General features: G+C 45.7%; 1 protein-coding gene across 1 annotated transcript in view; it reads right to left on the bottom strand.

Moving 5' to 3' along the window:
* The window catches only part of SLC35F1 (solute carrier family 35 member F1), a 254425-nt gene that overhangs the window by 229026 nt on the left and 12968 nt on the right, over window positions 1–12431 (bottom strand). The window contains exons 3-4 of the mRNA XM_035900698.1: window positions 9808–9887; window positions 6681–6770 (exon numbers count right to left, since the gene is read on the bottom strand). Of these exons, the coding sequence (XP_035756591.1) occupies window positions 6681–6770; window positions 9808–9887 (170 nt within the window). The remainder of the gene's footprint in view (window positions 1–6680; window positions 6771–9807; window positions 9888–12431) is intronic.

Below are 12431 nucleotides of genomic sequence, written 5' to 3'. Positions count from 1 at the left end.
GGGGGGAGGGAACCATCATTTCTTTATTTGGGTTTTTTTATCTTCCAAAGTAGCCCACAAAGTGCTGTTTCACCTCCTCACGCAGCAGGTCTCAGCTACTCAGCTGCTCCCAGTTCTACAGAAAAGTCACCTGGGCCCACGAGTTCATGCAATGCTTTGTGGCAATACGTTATTCTAACACAAGAGATTTAAAACCTCAGAGCAGGTCCCAAGAGACAACTTCCCAGCAGCTTGGATTAAGCAACAGAGGGCTCAGGCAAGCAGAATACGGCGGTGGCCAGCCTGTTGCGGAGGCCTGGATGCACTCGCACAAAGGCATCAGCATTCTTTCAGGCTTGGGTTTTATCAATGAACTGAGTGGATTCCAGGCGCTGTTCCCCCGTTGCCTAGCGGAGGGACACTCATTGAGGCTTTAATCACAGTTTAGGTGCCACAAAGGAAGGGACCAGAAGACCGCACCGCACAAAGAGGCCCAGCAGCACATCAAAGAAGTGGGAGCTATAGCTATGCCCGGTCTCATGTACGCTCTCCCACCCGGCAGCTGCCACCGCCAAGAAGGACAGTGCTGCTCTGCTCCCCATCATGGGAAACTCCCACCGGGAAAGACCAGCCACAGTCTGGGATGCCGCACTCATCCCCATCGCTGCTCAGAGAAGATGGGCACGGGGGCTCTGCAGGGGCACAACTGGAGCCCGCTGCTCAGGCTCTCACACCCGCCCGTGCACAGGGAGGATGCCTGTGACAAATTGTACCCCTGCACCAAGGGAAGCAATTAGAAAGTGGCAGACCATAGCAATGTAACAAGCCTCAGGTCTGAGTGCAAATCCTTCATCCCTTTCTTTAATAACTCGGAAATTGCATCTTTGATGAAGAGCTCAAAAAAGAGTCACACAAGTCAGAGATAAAAGAAGATGGTTTGATCACCTGTGCCTCCCTCCATCAGCAGAGGAGAATTTCCTCCATGTAGGTTTGGAAGAGCTTTCTGTGGTTTAGTTTGGATGATATCTCTTTTTCTATGAAAGATTAGTCCACATTCAAGTAGATGTGCCCATTGAGTCCTGTTTCCTACTACCCAGCTTTTGTGTCTACCCCATTAGTCCAAATTATGTCTTTTCTGGGATGTCCCAAATGCCTTCTGCTATAGCACAGAAAATAAGCAAAACTTTCAGATTTGGTCCCTTAAAAATAAAAATTAGTAGCTTATACAGGTTAGCTAGTACATGTTCTTTCACAGCCTTCAGCCTCCCTACCCCAAAATGAATATAACCTCTTTTCTAAGAGCACGTTGCAAGACAACACAGAGCTAGGGCTTAACAGAAAAAGATACCACAAAAACTGCTAGCAATGAAGCAAGGAGGAAATTTGATGAAAAACTAAGGAGCTTTTGGGGCCTAAATCAATCTTCGATGTATTGGAGGGTGCAGATCTCCTTCAACACATTTTAGTGCTGTTTTATCCTAAGTCAGCCAGCAAAATTCAGCTTAACACATGAAGTAATATTGTATTTAGGAAGTTAATAAATCTTGTGTTAAGCTTATGACTATAGTCCAGGATGCACAGGCAGGTGTTGTGTTGAAGTTGGTAGGTTTTTGTGAGTATGCCATGCTGCCCTACACAGATACCAAAACACTTGAGAATTATATTCTTTCTGATTTCTTTACCTCCTTCAGACACCACACAAGATGCAATCATCAATTTTTCCTACTTCTCTAGGGCCAAACTCTACAAGCCTTATAAAAAAAAAAACCATCTGGCTTTCTAACACACACTCCATACTGATCTTTATTTTCTACATGCTGAAGACAAACTTTTTCAAGTATTTAAAGACTGAAATTTGGGGTTCATTAACTGCAGTTAATGTTAGCTTGCCAACAGTTGTCTGTTCGTTCAAGTAAGACTGTTTGGTGTAGATTTCTGTACACTGAAATCTGAATCTCAATCTTTTTTGCTTGTCTGTGTTTAAGAAGACATATATCAGGCTATCATATCATGGCCAGACCACTGCATTTGTGGAGGGCTGTTTGCCTCTGTCTGGAGAGAAATTTGTGTTCCATGGCCTAAGAAGTAAAGATACCAGTGCCTCTGAGACACAGAACAGAAGTTCCCTCAAGTGAAGGAGCATGCGGACACACAGCAAAGGAGCGGAGCTGCAAAGCAGGCAAAGAAATGTACTTGCAGACACATTTGGATCCAAAGTGGACAAAATCCTTCTGCCCAGGTTTGTTGTTATTACTGTTTCCAGGTCAGCTTTTAGGTGTAAAAGCTCTAGAAGCACTATGCTCATAATATACTTTACTAACTCTCAATTTTAGCTCCATCTATTTAAAAACATGTCCGAGGCAGTTCTTATTGCAACAGCGATTCCAGTGGTAAGAAAACCAAAAACAGGCAATGAAGCTGTCAGCAGAATGGCTTTTACCATTTCTTGGGTTGAAGCATGCACGTTTATGGGGTCAGTTAAAGCAGCAAAGCATTTCAGATGCAATCCTAAAATACCTACCAGGCTGAGCTCAATATTAATTTAAAAAGTCATAACAGTCAAGGCATAATTGTATATAATCAGGCCATGCAAGTAAATGAGGAGGCAGCTTATTTACAGAGACTATTCTGTTGGCAAGAAAGCAAGCATTACCAAAATGAAACTAATAGAGAACTCTGTGCCAATATTATACATAATTGAACAGCATCCCAATTACATTGCCCTTTTATGTTTTCTTGAGCTGCAGTGAGAGATGGGAGAGACTCTTCCATATCTGTGCCATGGCCTTTATAGCCTCTTACTCTCCTTCACCATGGCTGCTCCTCTCCCTTGCCAGCCTGTATTTACAATAAAAATTAGAAGCATTTGTAAATATCTTTCCTGTTTCTTCATTAAACAGTCCAAGTCTCCTGATGCAGAGCTGGTATTTGCATCCAAGGGGGGGAAACCAGAAGCAAACCAGGGAAATGCCTTGCTCGAGAGGCAGGGACCGCATGTCAGAACGTGGGTTAAAACTAAAGAGGCTTTATTCTATGTTCATACTGCTACATTGTAATTATCCCACTACAGCGTTAATCTTGGCAACTAAAAATACCGTAACAATGATATACATGAAATCAGTTAAAATTGCTCTTCCACTAGGGGGGATGCTGTGCCTCATGCGATTTTCTCTGCATCTGGAAGATCCATAGGCCCAAGAGCAAGACACCAGAACAGCAACTCAAAGCCCTGCACGTGGTGGTAGAGAAGCTGCTGCCATCATTTCCAAACCAATCGTCACACTGAACAATCTCAGCCACAGAAATCACTTCTTAATGTAAGCTTGTATTTATTTTTAAGCAAACATGTTGCTTTTTAAGACATGCTAAACAGTTAAGATTAAAGCCATGGAAAAATAGACCCACCTTACTTCTGTTCCTCAAAGCCCCCCTTCAAGCGTGCACAGGTTTAAGCAGAGGCAAATACCTCCATGAGAGCCCAAAGAAGTTGGGGGAGAGGATACAGGGTAGCTATTCCTCCCAGGAGGCACCAAAAAGCAGCCATACTATTTCAGTCTCAAAACCCTGAACTACTTTCCTCAAGAGCCCTGAGGATTTGACCCTTGCCTAAGAATATCTTCTCTCTGGGAAGGGCAAGAAGAAGAGGCAGCCTAGTGGGGGGGAGGGGAGGAAGAAAGAAGGGAAAGCTGCAGGTGATGGTGTGAAGGGAATAGCAGCCACACAGGGAACAGAGAAAAAGGGACACCTGACTAGTGCGTCACAAGAACAGCTCTAAAAAGACAGAAAATAGTTTCTTAGTGCCAGAGTGGAGCAGGTGGAGGAGGCACAGTGCTGCAGGGCTCGGTGCAAAAGCCGTCCTGTGCAAATTAGTTGCAGGGCCATGGCCAGCAGCAGCACACTGTGGTGGATCCTGTCAACTGCCTGGTGGCCCGCAGGTGGCAGGGATCCACAGCTTTTAACAGGGAAAACTCAGGGATGGGCCACTTTCTCATGAGACTGATCTGTCTTTCCACCCCACCAGCCCTGCTCCTCACCCCCATCCCTGGCACAGCTCAGCTTCGGTGGGTGGGAGACCATAAGAGCAGGCAGCTGCCAGCGCACTGACACCACACAGGAGCACTGATATATCTTGCAATACCAGCCGATTTTCCCTTCCTCAAACAGGACAGGGATCTGTCAGCCTCACCACATTCAACAAGCAAGCCCCTCACAAAGTAGCTTGCTTGTCTAAGAGGTGCAAGCAAGATCTTCCTCCCCAGACACACCGGTTTGAAGGAGCCCGTGCACCAATGCCAGGCCCCAAGATAACCAAGGACATGCCAGGGCACATCGCGTGGCCTTTGCAGCTTCCCACCTTCCAAGCCCACCCTCCAGGTCCAGGCAGCTTTCCACCAGAGCGAGCTTACAGCGACAGCCCTACTGGCTGCACTGCTGCGAAAGCTGCTGGGGGTTACCAGGCTGGAGAGGGCAGGACAGTATCTGCTGCTCTCAAACAAGAAAGAGTTTCTTCTTTGCCTCTGCTGGCAATGCATGAAGCTGTTACTCATCATTCTGCTGTGTTTCAGAATACTATAACTGAAGAGAGCCATCTCAGTTTTCTGCTATCACATTAAGATATCTCCTCCTGGCCTCCACCAGCCTCTCCATTCCACTGGGTGCTGGGGGAGTTTCACCTAAGAAAAGCCCTGAGAACCTGGGCCACAATTTCCACAGAGGGGAGTCCTGGCACTGCAATGGATCAAGAAGGATGAAAGGAATTCATTCCTCTGCAAGAATATAAGATGACTGCTGAATATGATCCACTGCACAACACCAGAACCCAGATAATTACACTGACATATTCAAGACAAGCACTGCTCACATATGCAGGGCTGCCTGGAGTTTTTTCAGTGAAGCAAAAATACCATCATAACATCATATTGCCTTAAAGGCTGGGGGGAGGAGGGGAGGAAAGAAACTTTGTAGTGGGGAAAAAAGACAAAAAACCAAAGTTTCTTGGGAAGAATGGGGCAAGAGGCTACAGTCTGGTAGTTCTGGCAGCAGCACAGATGTGGGCATACCCAAATTCAAATCCTTGTTCTGCTGGATCATCAGACCCATCCTGGATGAAGAGCCGCTACAAGCATGGCAGAAACTGAAACCCACTCTACCTCCCATCCCCTGCAAGCCCTCTGGATCTGGACACCAATACAGGGCTCTGACTGTCAAAGGCAAGACAAGGCCAGAGGATGTCACCTTCTCAGATTAGCACCTCCGGGACTACTAGCAAGAAGAAGAGGTACTACCCCAAAAATGCCATCTGCCTTGGCACCTTTCCTGAGCCTCTGCTGACCCAGGAACAACACAGACCTAGGAAAGGGATTTCCACAGGCTCCGTGAAAAGAAGAAAGAGAGGAGAATGGTCTCTGTTTAACTGGTTCTTATTCTTCCACACAGGAAAGCTGAACCTGGGGGATACACACTGAATAAACAAGACCTTAGCCTGCAGTCCTTCAACAGCAATCTTGCATGCTTTCAGTTTACAAGTCTTTGGTAAGAGGGGCATGTAATGTCTGCAAAGGCATACCTCATGGGTTGGGTCCATTTTGATTACTTCTCCTCTAACTGCTCCAGTTTGACCAGACCTGAAAGATCAGACTGATTTGCCATACGCAAGATGAAACAGGACTATTTCTTCAGACACAGTTTAGTTATCAGCAGTAGGTAGTATCTGATGCTCCTCAAGTATTGAAATATCAAAATTAGGGCAACCCAACATTATGGTCCTATAGTCCTGTAAATTGTATAATCCTGTGTCTGTGAATAGTGGGACTAAACTAATCACCCCAAACCAGGATATATAGCATGCACAGCTATTAATGTTACTGATAATCAAAGTTACCTAATCTGTTTTATCACACCGTTTGACTCCGATCTGGCATAGCAAAGAACACCAACATCTTACCCACTATCTCCAGTAAAAGTAACTGCGAGTTTCCAGGCACCTACGTTGTGTATACAAAGATGTATGCATCAAGGTGACATTCATTAAAAGAGAGACTGTGCTGAATTAGCCTTAAACAAATTGATAGGTACAAGAAAGAATATTGTACATTTGCTAACTTATCCCTTTAAACTTGGTTTCCTTTCATGGGATTTGTTTCTGAGAAACAATATTAAAGGTAACTTTAGATAAGATACTTTAATGCCTCCAAGGAAGTAAGAACTTCTCAAACTTCTGGACAGATTTTCCAACCATTCTAATAAAAAAACCCACACAACACAAAATCAAGACTGCTTTTCAAATACACGGAACTTTAACCTACAGGAAAACTTCCAAGAAGGATATGTGTTCACTACTGTTCAGGTTTCTGGAATAAATCACCTAGTAAACATCTCCTATTTCTCTCCCGTTACTTATGCAAACAGACAGACAGAGTACAGTCTTGCTGTAGCTGGTTTTCATTTTCATCATGGCTACAGAAATCAATACAAACAGCTCAGTAATTCCCAGTTGTTCTCTTTACAGCACAAAAGCCAAACACATACACGTTAATTGTCTGGTGTAAAAAAAAAAAATCCACGCGCACCTCTCAAAGGCTACGCTTGTTGTGGTTCCCAGGCTTGCACAATCTGCTGGGTGCACGAAGACGACACACGTGGAGCTGGAAGCCACCACATCCCCGTCTATTTTGCAGTTGTTGTTCACAAAAAGTTCCCACTGTCTCAGCAAGCCCAGGAAGGTGAAAGCCAGTCCAACAGCATATACCACGTTATTCAGGCTTTTTTCACGAGTAGGAGAGTTACCCCATCTTTTGGGGTAAAGTCAAATAGAAAGGTGCCTAAGGAGCAGCTTTAACGAGTGTTCTGGGCAATTTACAGGGATTTGTAGTCGAAGCCAGCCCTAAAAAGTGGCGATTAATTGCCATGGCAACGAGGGCATCACCAGACAGGCACTCGGGCTGGGATACAGGGGCTGCAGCGTGCCCCCATACACTGCACACACATCTCAAAAGGGTGATGGGCTCCTCGAGGAGCTGCGTTGTTTGGGCCCAATTATTCCTTTGTAATAGACCCTCTTCACAGGGGACAGGGGGCTCTGCCCCATACCCCACTCTTTTTTACAGGGAATCTTGCAACCATGGTGCTGCCCTGGCTTTGAAGGCACCCGCGTGTTGCGGAAGAAGGAGGAAAGGGGAAATGTTGGACATGCATGGAAAACAAAACTGGGGGTAGCATGTATTTTGGGATTCAGGTAGGAATTAATCTTAAGCTTTTTCCTTTGCTGCTATTGTATTTTCTTCACTCATTTCATGGGTCTTTTACAAAAAAAAAAAGAGATGTCCCTCCCTCTTTCAGTATACCACTGCGTTGTTAAGAGCAGCCAATGTGTTTATATTATATCCACATGTGCAAGCTAGTTCATTGCAAGGCACATGGCAATCTCTGCCCACCTGAAATCACTATAATCATTAAGAACACCCAAAAGGCAAAGAAACAGCTCCTTCCCCCCTCCCTCACAATTTATTTCTATGCCACAGAAGCATAATTAGACACAGAGAAACAAAATGAGATGGAGATTTTTTGCTGTGTCCCTCTGTTCCCAACAACTGGGATTCGAACACTGGCAGAATTTACCTGGAAGCTTCTTCCCTGGCTTCCTGCTCACTCATTTTGGTATCAAACCACGAACAGCTGTACATTCTAGCACTGCTGGGGTTTTCTTGGTTTTGTTTTTTTTTTTTCATAAAATTGTGTCCCTCTGTTCCCAACAACTGGGATTCGAACACTGGCAGAATTTACCTGGAAGCTTCTTCCCTGGCTTCCGGCTCACTCATTTTGGTATCAAACCACGAACAGCTGTACATTCTAGCACTGCTGGGGTTTTCTTGGGTTTATATTTTTTTTTTTTTCATAAAAATCAGCGGGGCCTGTACTCCTCCTAATAGAGACCCTCCCAGTCTGAACACAATTGCTCGACTTGCCCACAGGACATGCAGGATTATTGCTTAGGGCGTTGGTTTTTTTTTTTCCCCTATCAATCAGGTACCAATCTAGATTGTATTTATTTACAAGCTGTTAAAGATTTAACTGAGAGCAGGAGTGCAGCAATACTAGTGGTTTCAGCTTCTTCAGAACAAGGCCAGCCCCAGCAAACAATCCAAGTTTGTGTTGGACAGCATCTGGGGGATAGAGGGGAACCAAGAACCAGAGAAATTCCTGCATTAGGGCATAAAAAGAAAGGAAACCACCACAGCTGTCCCATGGCAAAACTTGCTGTTAATACTGTCATAAAAAAAATACTGATGTTAACACCCAGATGTGTAAGCAACAACACATTCAGTTCTTCATATGAACAGAAACACTGATCTCTGACCTGAGCCACAAAAGTGAAACCTACCAAAATTCCACTTCAGGGATCAGAAGATGCTCGTCCATCACCGCTCATAAAAGTAACCAGCCAAGAAACTCAAGTACAACCTCGTATTTGCTAAAAGCTGGATAAACTGCAATGTCCCCCCCCCTTTTTTTTTAAACAAGAAAAATCACAACCCTAAGAGTCTTTAGGCCCTGATATGGAATTTCTATTATCACTTCCATTTTTTTCAACAGTATCACAATAAAGAACTGAATAACAGGAGATGTTCTCTGTTGGGATTTATTAATCCCTTATTTGTCTTCATGAACAGTATACAACTATACTGGTTTACGCTTACTGTCTTCTACACCGCTTGTTTTCCTCCTTACCTCTGTCCGCTTGTGCTTTTGATGCTCCAAATCCAACAGCTTTACCTGTTGCAGCAGAGGAGAAGGTGTTGTGAAGCAATACAGGTGGACTGCGCAGCACCTTCCCACAACAGTACTGGCAAGCGACTGCACAACGGTGTCCTAGGAGGGTACAGGGTCGGTTCAGGAAGCAGGACTAACAAAGAAACGCTCCCAGGAAATTGTTTTTCTTTATTAGTGCAATCTGCCTACCCAGAAGGAGCTCTGGTGGGACTATTCCCAAGGTGAACAAATTCATGGGTGCTTTGCTCTTTAGGAATTCTTTCAGCAACTGAAGCCATGGGATTGCTTGTCAGAGCACTCCCTCAAAGGCTTTTGGTAAAGAAAGTGCATGGCTGCCAGCTTTTGGGAGAAACAGAAGAGAAAAAGAGAGGCCAGGGAGCAGCAATAGGCCTCTAAGGTCACATCGGCCAAATAAAAACAGCTATTCACAGGGCACCATATGCAGAAGGCTGTAATACAGCACACACCATCACACAAAGTGGGACAAATCAGCTCAGCAGCCAGCGATCAATTGCTGTTTTTCTAATCAGCAGCAGCAGAGAAGTTACCACACACCTTGCCAGAGGGGCGCAAGCAAGTTATACAGCCCACAGTGGCACTGCCACAAACTAGATGTAGTGATATTAGATCTGCTGAGCATGCACCTCTATTTCAGTTGCCATGCGAAAAAACAGTATCAGGGATAAGGTTCCCATTCCATCTTCTAGCAACATGGGAAACACACAGTACGCTTATACTAAGGCTTTGTACACACATCCATCCCCACTAAACTCACCCCTGGCTAAAAATAAATAAATAAACAAAACATATAACAAGGAGGACTGCTGTCCATTTTGGGCTGCATCACACCTCCACCCTCACCTCCAATGGCACAGTATACAGCAGGTACTTACAGGCCTAACAGGACACATTTTTCCTTCAGCTCCATCCAGGCTCCTGCTACCAAACACCAGACCTCCTTCTTTTTTCCTCTCCGAGTACAATCACATTGCTTTCCCCCCCCCCCATTTAAGCGAGTAATGAGCTCCAGCTGACTGTTTACCAACTGTTGATACTCACCTGGGGTCATCACCACTCCTCTCAAGGAGCACCAGGGTTTGTAACAAGGGAGGAGGCAGGACAGCAGGACGCTGAGGACCCTGGTGGTTAACAAGCCATTAGCTCAGCCAGGGTATTACAATATAGATGAGCCAAATAAGCAGCTTGTGACCATAGAAAGAGATACTTTCCCTGCCTTCTTTCCAGTTTCTTTTACCTCCAATCCCTATTTTTCCCATGTCCTCTGCCCCTGCTCTTCCCTGTTCTCCTGCTCACGGGCTTCCTCCATTCACCAGCCCAGGCACCAGTCTAATCAAAAGTTAGCTATAGATCCAGCAACAGCAACCTTTTTCAGCCAGGTTAATTCTCTGCTATTTTAGTGAGCTGACTGTGAGATGTGACAGGAGCCAGATTTGGCTCAGCAAAAGCAGAAGGAGCAATTTGGCCAGGAGCAGGGAAGAGACAGAAGCGAGACCTCCTTTTGGCAGTCGGTGAAACTGCGACTTAAGACAAACTCATTCCTCAGCCTTAGCTCACGTTTATCTTACTCAGTTCTGTGAAATGGCTGAGAGGGTGAATCTTCACATTTGGTAGCGTACTACCCTCTCCTAACAACTTCTAGGTACCAGTTCAGGAGTGGCTGGTTAGGAAATGGTTTCCTCCCCCAACCACTACTTTTTTTTTTTACAGTCTCTTATTAAACCAAATCAATACTTGTGTGTGCATGCGCATTGTTCACGTAGCGCTGTATATTCACGTCGTAAGTATCTAAATAATAGTGTCACGATCCAAACCTCAGAAACTACCGCAGGCTCATCTCTAGCACATCCCTCGCTCCTTCCTCCTTGTTAGCAGGGTTTCACACGCAGCATGGTGAGCTTCAGCCAGCATCAGCTCTTCACCAAATGCTCTCTCGTGCGCTGTCATACACATGCCTCCAATGGAATCGCTGTAACATGTCTTAGGAGGCAGGAAAGGAGGTTAGCTCACTGACCCCTGTCACACCTTCAAATCCCTGTGATGGCAACGCCTTCTGTGTTTGGGTAACACGGTTTGTGGCATCATCTCCAGTGTCAGAAGAGCTTCAGCAACCCCAGCCCCACTTTCTCTACAGACGCTGGTTCTCACCCCCGTATCAGCCTCTTCACCATGCTAGTCCATGTGTTTGTAGCTGCGTGATAAACCACACTGGAGAGAGGATCCTTCCGGAAAAACAAACCATCACCAACAGAAACTTTTTTTCCTTTTTTTTTTCCCATCTGGATCAAGCCACCGACCTGGCTCTCCACACCACCGCTGCAGCCAGCTCCACCAGCACAACAAAGGGGGAAGAGGCTGGAAGACAGGGACGAGAGCAAGCATGAGCAGCTGGGAGTGGGGCAGGGAGCTCCTCTGCCACCCCCCAGAGCCCCCCTTGGCAGTCCCAGCCACATCCAACACCAGTTTCAGTGCCAGACCACTGCAGGTGCCCTGGGGAAACCCCGCCTCGTGTTCTGAGAACAGGTACCTCAGGGAAGTTAGGCGCCTTTGAAAAGATGCCACCCCCTCGTCTCCCAAAGCCCACATGTACCACACACATTAGTCATCTTCTTTCTTGGCAAACGTTTGCCCATAAAGTTTCAGAGAAGCACCACAGTAACTGCAGACCAGATGCTTCTGAGTACTACACTGTATTTTATAGCACTGTATAGCATTTTACAAGCATTAACTAATCAACAACTCTTCCAGGTAGTTAAGTTTAATTATCCTCATTTTACAGGTGCTGAACCAGACCCAGGGAGGTTGAGAGATTTGCCCAAGGCCAAAAAAACAATTGGTGTCCAATCCTGGACTGTAAATCAGGCGCTACCTTACATAACTGCTCCCTGAGCCCCTCCTTGCAGCAACAGGCGAGCTCCCTTCATCTGCTGCTGCAATACCAGCTTCTCCTGAAAGCAAAACAGGCAAAAGCCCACCCCTCCGTGCCCTTCATTGCAACAGGTCGGTCGAGCTGCTTTTTGTCCACCAGCTTTCCTGTAACTTAAGTCAAGAGCAGTCAAAATGAGACAAATCAGCACACTCAGGCTTTGGTCCCAAACCCCGTGACTCAATCAGGCAGGCAGTATTCACAGGGCATCTCCCCACCTTTCTAACTCCAATGCCAACTTCTGCACCATACTTAGATATGATGTTTCTGGGGTGATTTTTTTGCCCCCTTGGTTTCCCTTTATGAGCGGACTGGTCTTCTTGTGCACGTTGTTGTTTTTTTATCAGGCTTCAGCTTTTAATACCCAGCAACCACAGTGATGCACAAGCAGCAGCTACAGTAGCAATAGTTAAGTCCAAGCCAAAAAGTGATGAGATGAACAGTATAATGGGTAGATACAGCAACTTTTACTAGAAAACAACAAAGAAAGGCTGGCTGGAGAAGAGTTAGTCTTAAGGAGCTTCACCTTACAGACCACTGGATGAAACATTATCTCTTTGCAGCCGCTGGAGATTTCTCCGCCAAAACATCTGGTGAGCTGCTTTGGATTGGATTTAAAGGCTGGGCTGAGGTCAACCGGTCTCTGTAATTCTCTTCCTGTGAGCTACAGAATATTTCTGGAAGCTCAAAGGAAGGAAGGGTGGTATCTCCAAGCACCACTGGTGCTGCGATGGGAACA

Source organism: Egretta garzetta, unplaced genomic scaffold (genome assembly GCF_000687185.1).
Source record: "Egretta garzetta isolate BGI_Z169 unplaced genomic scaffold, ASM68718v1 scaffold18, whole genome shotgun sequence".
NCBI lineage: Eukaryota > Metazoa > Chordata > Aves > Pelecaniformes > Ardeidae > Egretta > Egretta garzetta.
Note: the sequence above shows the minus strand (reverse complement) of the source record. Positions and strands in the feature narration are given on the sequence as shown.